This window comes from Amblyomma americanum, chromosome 2 (assembly GCF_052857255.1).
Source record: "Amblyomma americanum isolate KBUSLIRL-KWMA chromosome 2, ASM5285725v1, whole genome shotgun sequence".
Classification (NCBI taxonomy): Eukaryota; Metazoa; Arthropoda; class Arachnida; order Ixodida; family Ixodidae; genus Amblyomma; species Amblyomma americanum.
Window position 1 is genome coordinate 34442206 of NC_135498.1, and position 17590 is coordinate 34459795.

The 17590-nt window shown below is 44.6% G+C and overlaps 1 protein-coding gene across 3 annotated transcripts; it reads left to right on the forward strand.

Moving 5' to 3' along the window:
- Positions 1 to 16724, forward strand: LOC144120958 (sn-1-specific diacylglycerol lipase ABHD11-like). 3 transcript variants are annotated; one of them, XM_077653792.1, is made up of 6 exons: positions 1 to 201; positions 305 to 455; positions 1590 to 1763; positions 2885 to 3073; positions 3185 to 3369; positions 13812 to 13956. In XM_077653792.1, the coding sequence occupies exons 1-6, from the start codon at positions 74 to 76 to the stop codon at positions 13939 to 13941; spliced, it is 957 nt and encodes a 318-aa protein (XP_077509918.1). In that variant the 5' UTR covers positions 1 to 73; the 3' UTR covers positions 13942 to 13956. The 3 variants fall into 3 exon arrangements, with proteins under 3 accessions (XP_077509918.1, XP_077509919.1, XP_077509917.1); XM_077653793.1 differs by lacking the exon at positions 13812 to 13956 and adding an exon at positions 5310 to 5409 and having other exon boundaries at positions 2 to 201; XM_077653791.1 differs by lacking the exon at positions 13812 to 13956 and adding an exon at positions 16468 to 16724 and having other exon boundaries at positions 5 to 201.
- Positions 16725 to 17590: the final 866 nt, after the last annotated feature.

A 17590-nucleotide genomic window follows, 5' to 3' on the forward strand; every position in this document is an offset into this window, starting at 1 on the left:
CCAATCCAGTTTCGCTTCTGAAGTAAAAAGGATGTGACGCACGGTAACTTTTCAGTCCGGCTCCCCCGACGAAATGCATGCATTGGCGTCGTGCGGTAGGTTACTTACTAAACGTCTGTCACTTCAACCGCGAATCCGAGTCTGTGGGTGCTTAGAAGCACTCGTGAGGGCATCTGCTGCGAGTTGCGGCAATCAGCCAGGGTATGACTTCACTTTGGTGCTGCGAAAGTAGAACTATTCGCTTTCGCAGCAGACGAAAAAGGGCACATCGCACTCATTGCTCTCCATGCCGATATCGTTTCAGGTCAAAGGATGTTTCCCTCTCTTTCGCATCATTCGAATCAACACAAGCCGAAGATCACAAGCCGCCTATCGTAATTCTCCACGGACTTTTTGGCAGCAAGAACAACTGGAAAAGTCTCTCCAAAGCGATGGTCAACGCCACGAAACGTAAGGTAATAAGGTCGGTTCGGCTTGAGGTTATGACTGCTATCGGCACTTGCGGTGAAAAGTAATCTTTTTAGCGCAAAGTAAACACGTTGCTTCGAGTGTCCAAATTTATGCAGCCGCTGTCATCACACGCTGCTTGGTCCGCTGCGCTGCCTCGACTTCGCGGAAAGGGTCGACGCAGAGCTAGATACCGCCATTTGGTCAAGCAGGGATTCATAATTTTTTTTCGTGCTTTATTAAATCCGGAAGGTTTGCTTGGACTTCGAAACCTTAAAACAGCATACCGCATGCGCATTTACTTTCTAAACCCGAATGCACAGCTGGTCGTCAGTAGTGGGTCCGGGTCCAAATAATGTCGCTCAATATAGAGTATTTGAGCTGGATCTCTTGAAGCAATTTATGAAATATCTATTATAACTGCATAACACATTTTATTGTTTCCTGAGTACTTCAAAGCATGTGCGCTGAAGTTTGTCATGCTGTATTGTATCATGGATTGCTGTACGTATTTCCATGCTCTGTTTGTAACACACAATATCTGAAACAATAACGCTTTATATGCATGCAGATTTCCTTGTTTACGCCTGTGCATATTACTTCGTGGCTACATAAAACTGTGCATGTCCCTAAATATACAGTGAATTTAATTTACTGAGAAAATGCATTGAGTTAGCAAGAATGATACGCTTTGCATATGCCATTCTGTGTGAATGAATCAGTTCTTCTGTGCTGTGCCTCAACTAATTCGAGAGGTTGTTTGGTGCATATGGGCATTCAGGTTTTATTGAACCACAAACACCTCTTTGGGAACATTTTTGAGCCTGTGATGTAGTGCAAATGCATAACAGGTTGTTTAACGTGCAGTTATGTGTGATCCTTCATGTTTCCTGTCGATCTCACTGTTAAACATAAAACTGAAGTTTGCGCTCACATGAACTGTTCATAATTTATTTCAACCTGATAGTACAGTGTTATACAACATGAAATGAAACGTTTAATTAGCTTCAAACCAACATTTACTGTTCATTATTAAGTTCAAGCGCCACTTGTTGATGTTGGTCTAAATAGTTTTCTTCGTGCTAAATATGAGTCAGCGTTGCTTAGTGCATGTACATGGCTATATTTGTAAATGAATGCAGGTGTACACTCTCGATGCCCGCAATCATGGAGAAAGCCCACACACGGACGACATGGATTACATACTAATGGCCAATGATGTAGACCTTTTCTGCAAGGAGCGAAGTCTTCAGAAGATTGCCCTCATTGGACACAGTATGGGCGGTCGGACAGCCATGACTTTTGCACTGACGCGAGTAAGGACTCAAGCTTCTTGTTGCACTGCTGAAAATTGAATTCCTTTTTCTTCAGTTTTATTTTCATTTAAACAGAAAATTATTGCTCCAATGCATTTGAGTGTCCAGCATAACAGGCTGGTGGTATGCATTCAAAGAATCTAGTACAAGCAAGTTACAGCAAGCTGAAACTGTATTAGTATTTCTCGCATCTGCACTCAGCGAATTATTCAAGACACTCTTCTATGACAAGGTTTTCAGAACCATATTTAAAAATGTTCTATCCATTCACATTGTTCTCTGAGTGAAGAGAGCGTTGCCCTCGTTTTTTTTGTTCAAGAGAACAAATTTGAAATGCAGTGTTTAAGCAATAAAATTTCACTGCTTGAAAATGAGGTGAAAGAGTGGCACAGCTAGCTTTTTGCCATGACACCACTTGGAGGTGCATGGTAGCTCACCGTTACTTATGTGCCTGGATTTTGAACCCAGATTTTAATAAATGTGCAAACAAAGCCATATTTTTCAGCATGTTATCACCTCTAACCTAAATATTTAACGCTAAGTATTGGTGATAAATAAAAAAACAAGAACTGTATGGATGCATCGCACGCATTTAAGATTGAGGACACAGGGTATAGGCTAAGTTGGGAATAAATTGGATTTGTGGTTTGTGATGCCGAAACCTTCCTGGACATTATTCAGTGACTAGCATGCTTTTTCACCATTTCAGCTAGGTTAGGGAACTTGCCTTTTGTTCTTGTGTCGTGTAATCTTACAAAATGTTTGTTGTTGCTTTAAGACTATATTGGTTTGGGTCATGTACTTGCTATTTAAAAGGCAGCTTTTTTTAGCCAGAATCTTACTTTAACTTGATTGATAGCAGGCTCAAACGCTTTGCACAATCAGTACAAAGAATATTATTTTTATTTTTTTATCCATATATTGGCCTTCTTTTTTTTGCTGTCATCTTGTCTGATGATTCTTATAGCTGTCACACAGTTTTCTGAGCCCCACAGGCACAACTTTTTTTCTCAGCACATTTTCAACGCTTTTTGTTCCTTGAGGGCCTTTTCCCTAGCTTGTTTTTATCTCTTTAATTAATTCCCTTTGGAAGACTATTGGTCTTACCTCTTTTCATGCAGCCATCAATGGTAGAACGACTGGTGGTGGTAGACGTCTCCCCTGTCACCATGCCGTCAATTGTCACCACTGACAATGTCTTGGTCAGCCATATGAACGCCATGGACACTGTTCTGCCTCAGCTATCGCCAGACATGTCGTCACCAGCAGCTCGCAAGGAGGCTGATCGTATCCTAACGAGTGACATACCTGTGAGTGTTCAGCTTGTCACATTCTGATGCATGTAGTGCAGCTGTTTGAATGGCACCTTCCGTCATTCAGATAAAAGAATGCCTGAGAGGCAAACAACCCATGTTGTGCAGGAGGCTGGTGTACGTCAGTTCCTGTTGGCGAACCTGCAGAAAGGAGAGCGCCTTTATGAATGGCAGTTCAACTTGAAGGCACTCAAGCAGAACCTTCCTAAGATCATTCAGATGCATGACTTGAAGGGGCTGAGCTATGATGGGAACACCTTGTTCATCTGCGGTGGAGACTCTCCGTATGTGAGGTGAGGCCTGCTGACATGTGTTTGTCATTACGTGCTTCCATGTCACACAGTCATACAACACTGTTAGGCATGTTAAAATGAGATTAGCTCAGGCATATTCTTTCCATGTTTTCTTGGGGTTCTTCTAGTTATTGTCCAAGCTTAGTGCAGTGATTCTACATGTGTTAAATCAAGAGCAGTGTACGACGGTGCTCATTAGGACTGGCCTTCTATACAGACTTTTTTTATTTGGAATAGAATTGAAGGTTGCTCACTGAAATAAAAGCTTAAATGTACTTTTCCCCTGAAGCACATCACTTTTGGTATAGACCTATGCCACTATGGGTGCACTTGTCTTTTCATGCTGTCACAGAAAAACGAGGGTTTGTCTCGCTCATTTTACAGCCCTAGCTTTGTGCCATAGGATAGTTGGTGCGGTCAAAAACTGCTCTCATTCTTCTGCTGCTGCGTGCACAAACTAGCACACCAGTGGCGGAAGCACATCACCACTGCTGGGGAGTATATTAGAAAGTAATGTGCTCCTATGCAGCGCACTCCTTCTCTGTGTTTTTTGGGTGTCGTTGAGCAAGCACAATGTAGGGAGAAGGTTGTCTCATGAAAACCAGGAACTGAGGGTGCGTCACGACCAGAGATGGGCATCCTCACGATGGCGAGCCCTCACCCTCACCTGCAAGTCTTCTCCGTCACCGTGATGTACTACACTGCTGTGAATACTCTGCCGCAAAAAATGCTCTTCTAACTGAGAAAGCTTGTTTTTTTAGAAACTGTAAAGACTTAGTGAAACACCCGTCATAGTGCGCTAACAAGGGGGCACTGGCCGTGCCGTGCGGGTGGCTGCCGGTCCGATGCGAACCATGGTACCGCAGCAAACATTTTCATTATCTGTCCTGAGTCTGTCAGATTTTCAGAGTGTAGAGTAAAACATGTAAAATTTATACCTAGTAAGGCTGTTGAATTCCGAAGTTCTAAGCCTTGTTTCCCGGAACAAAGTCCGATTTTGGCTCAGTGAGGTTTCAAGGAATTGGCTGCAGCGCAAAAAAATGCTCCTATGAAATTCCACTGTAAAATCAAAGCCAGTTGGCGGCGTGGGTGTCGAATTTTAAGAGTGTTAGCTCTTACTCATTACGTTTTGAGATTTCGTGGGGTCTGCTACCACCCTGAGATCACTGCACCATCTGTGACAGCAACTAGAAAACAGCGCATCTTGCACTGAGACTTGTAGCGCTACCTACAATAGCATTATAGAAACAACCACCTGCCGCGTGCCAATGATGACGTCACGATCAAATATGGTGGATAGAGGCGGGACTATGTGAGTATGATGTCAGGGGACGAAATGGCGGCATAGTTTCGGTTTTTCGAATCCAAGATGGCGGCCATTAAAATTGGTTGTGCCTTCCCATTCCTTCCACCCCTCACCAAAAAATATCCTAAAGGGGGTAGGAAAACAGTCCCATTATGGGACCGCTGTACATGTATACATTCGTTCCGTGATATATACTCCGACAACAAGGAGCACCCATCCGGGGACAGTTGTCTACCGAATTTGGGAGGCAAATTAAACCCTGTGGGTTTTGGTATAGAAATAAAACCACAATTAAATAATAAGTAAACATTGTATACATGCAATTACTAATTTAAGTGTTATCTTATCGCACCGCAAGCCGAATTCTAGGCCCACCCTGACCCCCCAAACAGAGCAATTTTCGTTTGGGACATATTTTGATGGGGTGCAACTCGACAGCGGGTAGACGTGCATTGTAATTTCTCTGATAGGTGGTGCTAGGCGGCGTGCGTGCACGCGTAGCTGAGCATGGTTGCAATCCACCCTGTTTCAAAGGGTATTACATTCCGCTTTTTGAGATGAGCGGCGCATTCTTCTTCGCTTTCTTCATCTAGTAAACTGAACAGCTAACGCTCGTCACTTGAACGTCTTCCAGACGGTGGCGGCCTTTTTTCATTCACACTGTGAGTATTTCAGTACAGTCGTATCTTCTTTCTATTTTCTCTGGAATTTGGGTATAGGAAAGTGGTGCCGCAATGTGGTGGGCAAAGCCAACCACTATAGATATCATTTTCATGGAAATAAAGCAGCGGGTTAACAACCATGGTCTCAATCATCGCTCGCATGGCCTTGCATTGTATGATGTGCTAAAAAAGAAAAAGTTGTACTGCTCTCCAAATAACTGGAACATTTCTTGGTTTATTTCTGTCCATGGTGAGACGTGGTAGGGAATTGACACTCAGCGTTTGGGTAATGCGTAGACGGGCAAGCAAAAAAATCATGGGCACTTTAGCCTGGGGTTAACCATGAATTATCGTGCGCTAGCACCATAACATCTGGTTTCTCATGGTTTGTCCTGACTTTCTATGCTTTTGCTTGACCTGGACTGGCTTACTTTTGTTGATATATCATATTATGTAAGTTTGCGTGATATTGCATCATTTTAGACGTGTACTGTGGTAGAATTGGTCATTCTCTGCATTCACAGATCTCTTGGAGACCTGATTTCGCTCCTGAGCAGAGGTGCTATGCGCTACTGCCCTTCGATGGCAGGTGCTGCCATTAGTGGGGCTCGTGAGACCCATGTTGACCCTGAGGAATCTCTCGCGACTAATCATTAATTGAACTGCCACAGTGGGCAGCTTGCTCACAATATGGTGGGCAGCTTGTGATGACGTCACAACGTCACGTGACCAAGGTGGCCCACGTGGTAGAAGCAGGCTTCTGACATACAGGCAACCGCTTTTCGACGGAGTGGAAGCGCTAGGGCACTACAATGGCAACCACAGGACTCATTTACCCCAGACTCGGGGAGTTAGTAATTACCACTAATCAGCCCAAATTCTGCATTTTAGCGACCCTTTTTATTTTAAAGTGGCCTGAATAATGTTTTATTTTACGCAGAAGCATAAGAGCTTCACTGCAGCGATAGGCCGGCGTCGCAATGGGTGACGACACTAAAGAAATAAAAAAACCTTGATAGCTGAGGGAGCGGGATCTGAACCCTCGGCAGCGCTAAAAAAATCAGTTCCGCTTACCGCTGCTTCTGACCACTATGCCATCGCCGCAGCTTTTTTTAAAGCACGGTATTTATTACATTGAAAATATTACCTATTTACACTAAATTATTTACTAAGGTTTTAAGAGAGTACACGAAACACATCGCAAATAAATGAGCCGATACTGAGGCAGCGATCGAATATCTTGTGTTAAGACACCTAACATAGGTCCCCGGTTCGAATCCCTGCCGCCAGCTAGACACTAACTTACCCAGTAAATTTATGCTGCACGAAACGCCAAATCGTATGCCACTCCAAAAACTCTCTGACAAACAGTTGAGCCGCAATGGTCATATGAAAATTCCTAAAGATGTGGAATTAGGGGTACCTAGGTTGCCGGTTTGAATCCCTGCCGCTAGTTAGGTTCTAACTTAACTAGTCACTTTATGTTGTACGAAACGCTGAATCGTATGACACCACCCGGAACATTCTGCGGCTAACGGTTGGCCCACAAACTTTACACGAATGTCGGGATCAAGTGGCCCGACCTGACGCATATTCATATTGCTCACAGCGCAACGAAGATGGCACGGAAGACGAAGGAAAAGCCGAACGGGGTATATATACGGGATCGACATAGTTGAGTTTTGAGTTGGAGGGGTATGCGAATATTCGGAAATTTGGAATACCGAATCGAATATCCTTAGGTTCGGTTATTCGAACGAAAAACAGGGACTATACACGCCGCATTACTGTGCTTCCACGATTGGTATGCTTGGGATGGAGGGTTCACCTCCACGGTGCGGTCAGTTCGCGTGGCGGTGTTCGTAATCCTTATACATGGCCTCAGAGATTAGACGACACAGCAGGGCCCAGGCAGATTCAGCAAATCCAGCCTTAATGCCTGACCTCGGAGACCATGCCTCATACCTAAGCCCGGGCTCACCCATCTCATGCCTTACGATGTGGCACTAGTTTATTATCTTCCGTTAAGAAGAGCAAAAGGTACTTTTTCTATGCGCATAACATGTCAGTGACAAAGTTAATACACTTTCTGTTGCGAATCCCCAGATTGAGATCTGGGGGTTCGCAGTGATGGCATAGAGGTAGAGCATCTGCCTCGCGTGCAAGAGGACTGGGGTTCGAATCCTGGTGCTGCGCTATTTTCCACCGGGTTTGAAAAAAAAAAAGAAATCCGCATGTCGATGGAATTTCATAACCAGGCCTGGGGTGCGGCCTGATCTCGGTGACCAGAACCGACAATGCACTCCCTCACCAGAACAGGATTTGGCCATCCAGGTGTAGTACTTTGCCACAAACTTCTATGAACAAACCAATTTACTCTCGGCCCTCAGTCCCCAGCGGCTGCGGAGCAACTGACCACGGCAGCGGTCAGACCTGTGACGCAGCGGAGGGTGCTAAGAATTTCTGGCTCCGGACAGGCCGCCATTGCATTCTGAACCTGGCAACGTTTAATGCTAGAACTTTATCTAGTGAGGCTAGCCTAGCAGTGCTGCTCGAGGAACTAGCATGAATTAAATGGGATGTCATAGGGCTTAGTGAAGTTAGGAGGACAGGTGAGGTGTATACAGTACTAAAGGACGGACACATACTGTGCTATCGCAGATAGACGAGAACTAAGTGTGGGATTCCTCATTAATCAGGATATAGCTGGCAACGTAGAGGAGTTCTATAGTATTAACGAGAGGTTAGCAGCTATTATAATTAGGCTCAACAGGAGGTACAAGCTGAAAGTGGTGCAGGCCTACGTGCCTACATCCAGCCATGATGACCAGACCGTTGAAAATTTCTATGAAGATGTGGAATCGGCAACGAATAAAGTAAAATCACACTACACTGTACTGATGGGCGACTTCAATGCGAAGGTGGGCAAGAAGCATGCTGGCGACCACGGGATAGGCTCTAGAAATAGCAGGGGAGAGTTATTAGTACAATTTGCAGATAGAAATAATTTATAGATCATGAATACCTTCTTCCGCAAATGAGAGAACAGGAAGTGGACCTGGAAGAGCCCTAATGGTGAGACTAAAAATGAAATCGACTTCATACTATGCGCTCAACCCGGCATCGTTCAGGATGTGGCCTTCCTCGGAAAGGTGCGCTGTAGTGACCACAGAATGGTAAGGTCGCGAATTAGCTTAGACTTACACTTAGAATTAGCTTAGAGGGAACGGAAGAAGCTAGTGAAAAGGAAGTCCATTAGCGAGTTAGCGGTAAGAGGGAAAGTACAGGAATTCATGATATCACTGCAAAACAGATATTCAGCTTTAACTGAGGAAGACGATCTTGATGTTCATACAATGAACGATTATCTGACAGCCATCATTACGGAGTGCGCAGTAGAAGTAGGCGGTAGGGAAGTTCGGCAGGATACCGGAAAGCTATCTCAGGGGACAAAAGATCTGATTAAGAAACGTCGCGTCTAACCCTACCGACAGAATAGAACTGACAGAGCTATCAAAATTAATAAATAAGTGCAAGGTAGCCGACATAAGGAAGTTTAATATGGAGAGAATCGAGCATGCTCTAAAGAATGGAGGTAGCCTATAAGCTATGAAGAGGAAACTAGGCATAGGTCAAAACCAGATGTATGTGTCAAGAGACAAGGAGGGCAATGTCATTAGCAATATGGATTAGATAGTTAAAGTAGCCGAAGAGTTCTACACAAATCTGTACAGTAGCCAATGTAATTGTAATGTTAATGAGAGAGACAGTAGCCCAGAGCATTGCATCATCCCGCCAGTAACGAAAAAGGAAGTAAAGAAAGCCTTAGGAGCAATGGAAAGGGGAAAAGCAGCTGGTGAGGATCAGGTAACAGCAGATCTGTTGAAGGATGGAGGGGAGATCGTACTAGAAAAACTAGCCACCCTGTATACACAATGCCTTATGACCTCGACTGTACCAGAAGCTTGGAAGAATGCAAACATTATTTTAATTAATAAGAAGGGAGGCGCCAAGGACTTGAAAAATTACAGACCGATCAGCTTACTATCTGTTGCCTACTAGGTATTTACTAAGGTAATTGCTAATAGAGTCAGGGCAACCTTAGACTTTAATCAACCAAATGATCAGGCAGGCTTTCGTAAAGGATATTCCACAATAGATCATATTCACACTATCAATCAGGTGATAGAGAAATGCGCAGAATATAACCAACCTCGAGATACAGCCTTCATTGATTACGAGAAAGCATTCGACTCAGTGGAAACCTCAGCAGTCATACAGGCATTGCGTAATCAGGGTGTAGAAGAGCCTTTAATTATGTCAAAATACTGGAAGATATATATAGCAACTGCACAGGTACCATAGTCCTCCTTAAAGTCAGCAATAAAATTCCAATGAGGAAGGGCGTCGGGTAAGGAGACACGATCTTGCCAATGCTATTCACCGCCTGTTTACAGGAGGTTTTCTGAGGCCTGAATTGCGAACAGTTGGGAATAAAAGTAAATGGAGAATACCTAAATAATCTGTGATTCGCTGATGACATTGCCTTGCTGAGTCACTCAGGAGGTGAACTGCAAATCATGATCAATGAGTTAGACAGGCAGAGCAGAATGCTGGGTCTAAAAATTAACATTGCAGAAAACCAAAGTAATGTTCAACAGTCTAGCAAGGGAGCAGCAGTTCACAATTGGCAGCGAGAGCCTAGAAGTTGTGACGGAATATGTCTACTTAGGGCAGGTAGTGACAGCTGATCCGGATCATGAGAGGGAGATAACTAAAAGGATAAGAATGGGGTGGAGTGCATATGGCAGGTTCTCCCAGATCATGAATGGCATTTTACCAATATCCCTCAAGAGAAAAGTGTACAACAGCTGTATCTTACCGGTACTCACCTACGGGGCAGAAACGTGGAGGCTAACAAAAAGAGTTGAGCTTAAGTTAAGGACAACGCAGCGAGCCATGGAAAGAAAAATGGTAGGTGTAACGTTAAGAGACCGGAAGCGGGCAGAGTGGGTGAGGGAACAGACGCGGGTTAATGACATCCTAGTCGAAATCAAGAGGAAGAAATGGGCTTGGGCAGGGCATGTAATGTGAAAGCAAGATAACCGCTGGTCCTTGAGGGTAACGGAGTGGATTCCAAGAGAAAGTAAGAGTAGCAGGGGGTGGCAGAAGGTTAGGCGGGCGGGTGAGATTAAGAAGTTTGCATGCAAAGGGTGGATGCAGCTGGCAAAGGACAGGGTTAATTGGAGAGACATGGGAGAGGCCTTTGCCCTGCAGTGGGTGTAGTAAGGCTGATGATGAGATTGAGATTAATGTTGCTTAGAATTTTAAAAGATAAGCTATAACTGCGAAGGCAGCGCGTCGCAGTTTTCACGATTGGTCATTAAATATTCATACCAGTAGCGAATATTATTCAAAATATTCGTATTCGATTCGGTTTCCTTATTATTCGATTCGTATTCGATTCGGTTTTCAGCCAAGCTAACCGTATTAGATTCGGTAGCAACGCTACACTACTCGTATGTGGTTTGGTTTGGTTTGGGATGGTTTGGTTTGGAAAAAGTGCTATTCGCACACCCCTATTGAGTTGTGGTGGTTGGGCATCACGCTGCCGCCTGTTATTATTTTATTCCGTTATGTAGCCACCTCGGTTACTATGGCAGCCACTGGGTTACGGTTGGCGTTATAACGCATAACGCTGAGACCCGAAATGCGAGAAGTAGAACTTAACGCTCTGAAAGACAGAACAAGGTATGGCTGAGCACATCAAAAGGGAGTGCCACTCCGGTTTGAAGTCGGTCAGTTCATACACTTCCCTGAGATGAACAATCAGTTGGGAGAAATCAAATCTTATCCTGCCTTAACGCGCTGCCGAGCTCACGAGCTGTGCTTGTAATGTCGCCGTCTTCATCACGTACCCGCTTTCATGCTTGTTAAACTGCCTGTCTCTCACGCTGCAGTTTGAAAGCGTGGTCTTTGTGATCTTTAATCCATGTGCGTGAAAGCGTAATCAGACGAGCATGCAGCAAACCGCACGAAATGGCGGGAGATTAGAAGCACTCAAATTCAGAAGACCCAATGCTGTGAAATGTCATCGGGTTGTGGTAATTAAGTGACCTACAAAATTTCTTTGTTCTGAGTTTATTATATGTTTAGCACTTATTGTAATTGTGGTAAACGCTACTGCATTGTTTTCTAAATATTCTTGGCGTACACTGGTTTTTGTACACACTCATATCAACCCTTTGACTCATTTTAGCAGTCCATATAGATAACAATGAAATGTTATAAGTGTCTGCATGGCACATGTATGCATTCAGTGCGGGCCAAAAGTAAAGGGAGAGTGATATTTTGGGGTTCAACTCGTAACTGTCTCGGTTTTGTCTCACGTTTTAGCTTAAACAACACACACACGCACACAACAATATAAGCATTTAGCCTCTCGTCCAATAGTGCTTTTAGGGCTTGTCTTGTATGTTTATTACTCGGTAATATAGCCAGAATTTTCCGACTACAAAAATAACTCGAGTTTTAAAGCGACTGTTACTGAGGGTGAGAGTGAGGGAGTGCACATGATGTGAGGGCGAGCAAATTTTTCAAAGTGAGGATGAGGGAGGGCCGGTTAACGTTTCAAAATGAAGGCGAGGGTGAAGGAGGTCCATGGATTCAAAAGTGAGGGTGAGTGAAGAAAAGTGAAAATGAGGGCATTTGCCCACCTCTGGTCACGACAGGTGTGGAATTTGTTTAGTTGGGCATTTTATTTTGAAATGCAGTAGACTGTATTTGATCTTAGCTGTAGGTCTAAGCAGGGTTTTTGGAGAGAGGGGTGACGAATACAGAAGCCTGCTGTAGTTGATGTTGGAGAGAGGTAATCCAGCACCATCAACATTGTGTGGTGTAAGGTGGGATAACCTCAGTACTTCAGAATAAACCTGCTGCATGGTGTTCCTTCCCTTTCTCAGATACATAGGGGAAAGATGGAGGTTATAGAAATTTTGCTGCACAATCATGACACCCTCAATGGCTTCAGCTGTCGCTTATCTTAACATCACATTACCATAATCAAGGAATGAGTTTTTGTCATTCACAGGGCTTTACGAAGCAATTTCGTTGGATAAGTGGCAGCGTTGTCGGTGTAATATGTCGTAAGCATTAAAGGGACACTGAGGAGAACTCTATCAATTTTTTTTTGTTAGCAAAATCTGATAGTTCGGCACTTTATAGCTTTGTTGCCGCTTGTCCGGGCGCGAAAGATGCATTTATTTCAAATAAATTTGGATTCGAAGATGAAAAAGTTTTTCCCGCCACACTGATTCAAACTCGGGGAACTCTTGTGACGGCACGGCAACTCTTATGACGTCACAGAACGGAGTGACGTAAAACGTGACGTAAACGCAGACTCCGTGATTTCTGACGGCTAGCTGTGCAGTGCGCAACTTTTTTTTAGCCAGCCTCAAAGATTTGTGTTCCCATGAAGTAAGGATAATTCCTCCAAGGTGGCGCCTCTTGTCCTAGGAAGTCATTACGCTTGTACTTGCGAGATTGGCCTGTGGCAGTGATACCTGTATTTTGGTTCTTGCTATTTTCTACATTACAAGAGCTTTGTTTTCAGTAAGAGTGGCGTTTTTGTGATCAGGAGCTGCTATTCTATCGATACAAGCCAACTTCAATTTCTCCTCAGTGTCACTTTAACTGTGGGGTCATGTGATACAGGTGGGCCTAGGAGTAAGTACATTTTATGGGGCCGAAGGAGGAGAAGTTAGGAATATTGCATAGTTTTGCGTTGGAGACACTGAGCATACAGGTACGGGGTGTTTCAGTGAAGCCTGCAAGTAACTTAAAACAAATATGGCTTTTTGAGGTACAGAGATAGCTTTTGTGGTGTGGCAACTTGCAGCTTTCTTGGGCTATAGGGGGCACCACTGAAAGTCTAAAATGGCTGCCTGAGAGATGATCAGGCAGCTTGTGTTGCGCAGCAGGTTGTGTTGCGCAGCAATGCATTAAAATGTCTGTGTAGCTTACTTGCCCTCTAGCACTGGAGTACATTCACACTGAAAGCAATGGTGCAACTAAGATGAGAGTGCACTGCCTTGCTAAAGGCGAGAAAGAACTCAGTGTGGGCCATACTGTGTGCTGTGGCATGAGCAGGTGCATTTCTTCTTATGTCATTTTTTAAAATTATTTTGCATGAGCACCCACCGCGATGGTTCAGTGGCTTTGGCGTTAAGCTATTGATTCTGAGGTGGCGGGTTCTATCCAGGCTGCGGTGGTCATATTTTGATCAAGGCTAAATAAGAAGACGCTTGTATGTTATGTGGTCGGCGCACATTAAATTGAGAGAGACCAGAATTTTCGTAGGTGGTGTTTTTTGGTTTTGAATCATGCATAAGATGTTATTAAATGTGAATCACCATGTGAAATTCGCTTGTGCTGAGTGTCTCCTAACCTATCATTTAATTTATTCATCCATCCAGTTTCGGTTTCAGCAATCGAAAGGTGGTTGCGACGTCACAGGTGAGTAATAGATCACGTGAAGCATGCGTAAACTACAGTATAATATCTTTTTGTTTACTTGCTGGCATTCCGGCTTTTGGAGCAGCTTAGCGCGAGGGTTGGAGTGAATGAAAACGACAATAAGCTGTTATATTGTGGTTTTTGTTTGTCTCACGTGATCTCGTACTTCTTTGTAATGTCGCAGCTGTCGTCAGGCAGCTGAAACTACAGAGGAAAAAAATTTGATTACAAATTATTTATTCAGCGCTGACGAATTTCACATTGTGATCTATTCTTACTAATGGCGTGCACATCATTCCAGAGCAGAAATGCACTCCGAAAAATGTGGTGCCTCCACTCTTTTAAAGCACCCCATGTGGTGTAAATTAATCCAAAACCCTCCACTACGGCGACCCTCATAGCCCATGTGTTGCTTTGGGATGTTGAAGTCCTACTCTGCATGGCTCATTACCTGCTACCTTGTCTGTCGTTTGTGGGCACTGTCAAACTGTCACAATATTTCTGGGAAATAAAACTAATTGAAAATTGAAAAGGCCCTTGGCACAGATGTCGCGTGTCTGATAGAAACTGCACGACACAGGTGTGGCTGGTTTGGTGGGCAAAACGCTGGGCTGCTGACAGTGAGGAGCAGCAGGTGTGACATGCACCGAGGCAGCTCAGTTGGCTGTAATTGCCTCGATCGCTTGACAAGCAAAGTGGCTACAGCTTGAAAGAAAAGCTGCGACTGCTACTTCCTCCCATGCCACATGTGCTAGCTGCCGGTACTGGCTGAGGAGGCAGCTCCACGTCTCCGTAATGGTCTGCACTCTCGGATTTTGTGCGAGCCCGGCAACTACTGGTTGCAAGCATTGTGCTGGAAACGGATGTTTTAGTGTGCTAGCACTAGATGTCTCGTTTGCGAAAAAGCCGTCCTGTCTGTGGGTGAAGCCTGAGGAACAAGCAGGAGGCCACCCTGCCACCTCGGTCACGTGACCTAGGTGGCAGTTAATGATTGGTCGCGAGAGGTTGCTCGGGTAGAGCAACCTGGGTCTCACAAGCCCCGCCGGTGGCGCATCGCTTAGCCGCTGCACCACTGCTTCAGGAATGGTATGAGGACTCCCCGCATTGTGTGAATGTAGAGAATGACCGATTCCGCATATATGGTCATGTAAGCAGAACCAAGGCGAATTGTTACGCGAAAGTGGCTAAACAAAGATATAACAGAGCTAAACAAGGGCAAACCTGTTAGCACACCCAAGCCGCATTTAGCTTAACCAGGCAAATCGGAAGCCAATTTTCTTTTCATTTCTCAAAAAATTTGTATACTGTCAAGTGGTCACCACAGAAAAAAATTTACTTCAAGGCTGGTTGACAGTTTGCGCTGGTCAAAATTATTGCTCACCGGTGGTGTTCCAAAACAAACCACCGGGCTGAAATGTACACTGCACGCTGTCATAGCTTTGGTCATAGGCTTTTAAATACAAATCTTCATTGTGCTGAAAATTTAAGGAAACGCGTCAAAACGTGTCAAGGCGTTTGTCTTTTTTTGCACTGATGTAAATTATCATAATGAGTAACCGATGGCTTGCACAAATTTTTTATTGAGCCTAGGATCGAGAAGGAAGGCATAAGTAAAAGGGGAATATCCCGCCTTTATCCACACTGTTAGAGCACCGTGGCAGACAGGTAATGCGATTACTTTCATGTTTTCTGCCCATACTGTGTGGTTTACATGTGCACATAGATATTATATTAAGTTGTTGCCTTGGCTATGTGTAAAAAGCAACCCATAACACAATAATACACTAATGGTGCTGCTCAAGTGAACTGACTGAAAGGATGCTGGGTGGGAGACGCTGTTCGCAGGTATCATCTCTCTGGTGGTGTCATAGGTAACCGCGTGGCTGCTATGCTTTCTTGACAGCTGCGAGTACCAGTGGCGGCGGATATCAGAAAAAAGCAGAGGAGAATTTTTGAGTCACTCTTTGGAAGGCGGTTGGGGGGGAGCAGCCTCATTTGAGCCATCTATTCGATTTTTTTTTTTGTCGAAAATGGGGTTCGGGGTGGTTTTCCTATGTAAAATTTCATGTGTGCCCCAAAGCCATGCTGTTTTCGAATGACACACTGTGCGGCCAGGCTTCGTTGCGTTACAGCGCCAATCATAACCGCATTTTCGAAATTCTAAGTAGGGATGTGATTATTGCTAATGGCCAGCCACAAATGATTTCACCCAACAACCTAACTGTAACGGCAGCAAGTTAATTATTGCACTTTTGTTTACCAGTTTAGCAGCTGACATGACTCACGGGCTTTCTGAAGCCGCTAGCATTGGTATTACCACGCCGCAGAGGCCATCTATATAATTCAAAAAGCTTGTTTTAAAAACTTGTGGCATGCTTCGCTCAAACATCCTGTGTATATGTAGCATACATAATCAAATTTTCAATTACGCCTTGCTTCCTGCCCATTTCTTTTTGCGCTTGTACGTTCATGCTTGTATGTAAGACCCTAGGTAGCAGCTAGTTTCGCTTATTGCATATCGAAGCCCTTTGGATTGAAGCTCTCTGTCCACAACCAAGGATTGGAAAGACTTGCTGTCTGTCGTCAACATTTTACTTCGGCCTTATACTTTTTCAGCAAGCGGGATCACAGCGCCATCAGGGAGCAGTTTCCTAAAGCCGAGATCGTTTACGTGAAAGGTGCTGGGCACTGGGTTCACGCTGACAAGCCTGCAGAGTTCTTGGACCTGGTCAAAAAGTTTCTTGCGGACACTGCAACGTAGTAGTGTTACGTTGCCGCGGTTGTATTTTTAGCTTGTTAAATGTATAGATTCCTTTCCCTGTTTCCCTGAACGAAAAAAATTGCTCAATAAATATTATCTACAAACTGAAAAAGTGTCTGTATGTGTGTGTGTGGTTACAAGCTTCAATGAGAACAGACAAAAAAAAGTTTTTCTTGCCTCTTAAAATATTATTGTCTGGCGCTGCCGACAGGATTAAGATGTTGAAGAGACTTGGCTTGCGAGGTGAAAGCGGAGCTACAATATGTGAAAAGGCATCGAACATGCCAACTTGGAAGAAAAAACGCCTTTCATGGCAGAGAATATGCAAACCTGTAGAACATTACTCTGAAGAGCTAAGGGACAGAAGTTGCATGCTGCGCGGAGAGCTGTGAATGGGGTAAGTTGAAGTTGCCACCCGTTGGAAGAGAGAAACGAATGGTTGAAGATTGCCGTGCATTCAAGAAGACAATGGTACAAATATATAAGTGGACGAATATTATTGAGTGGGAGACTTTGATAAGGCACAAGGGGTTAGACTTGCAATGGAAAGGGCCCGGTACTGTAACGGACTTTTCAGCTGGTCCTGTGGCCCGCCGGGGTGGATTTCGTCCTGGGGGCTGTCTGGAGCGCTGGTGCTCCTAAACCAGCACTGGCTTTGCTTAGATGGGAGGTTTTAGAAATTAGGAGGAGGAATATATGGGCGTGTTTCGCGTTCGTCCGTGGCTGACAGTCAGGTCGCCACCCCGCCCTGTGATTGCATGCCGACTATGGCGGGCCCTGCTTTACATTTTACATTCCACTGGCGGAGAGCGGTGCAGAGCGTGAAGACCAAACAAAGATCACCCTTCTCCTGTGCCGGCGTGGTTCTCGCACCGTACAGGGCGCTCACTACATGACAGGGCGAGAGAGAGGGAAAATTATATTCATCGTTTAGGTCCCAGTCCAGGCCTTCTCGGTAGGCGCCTTCGATTGCTAGCT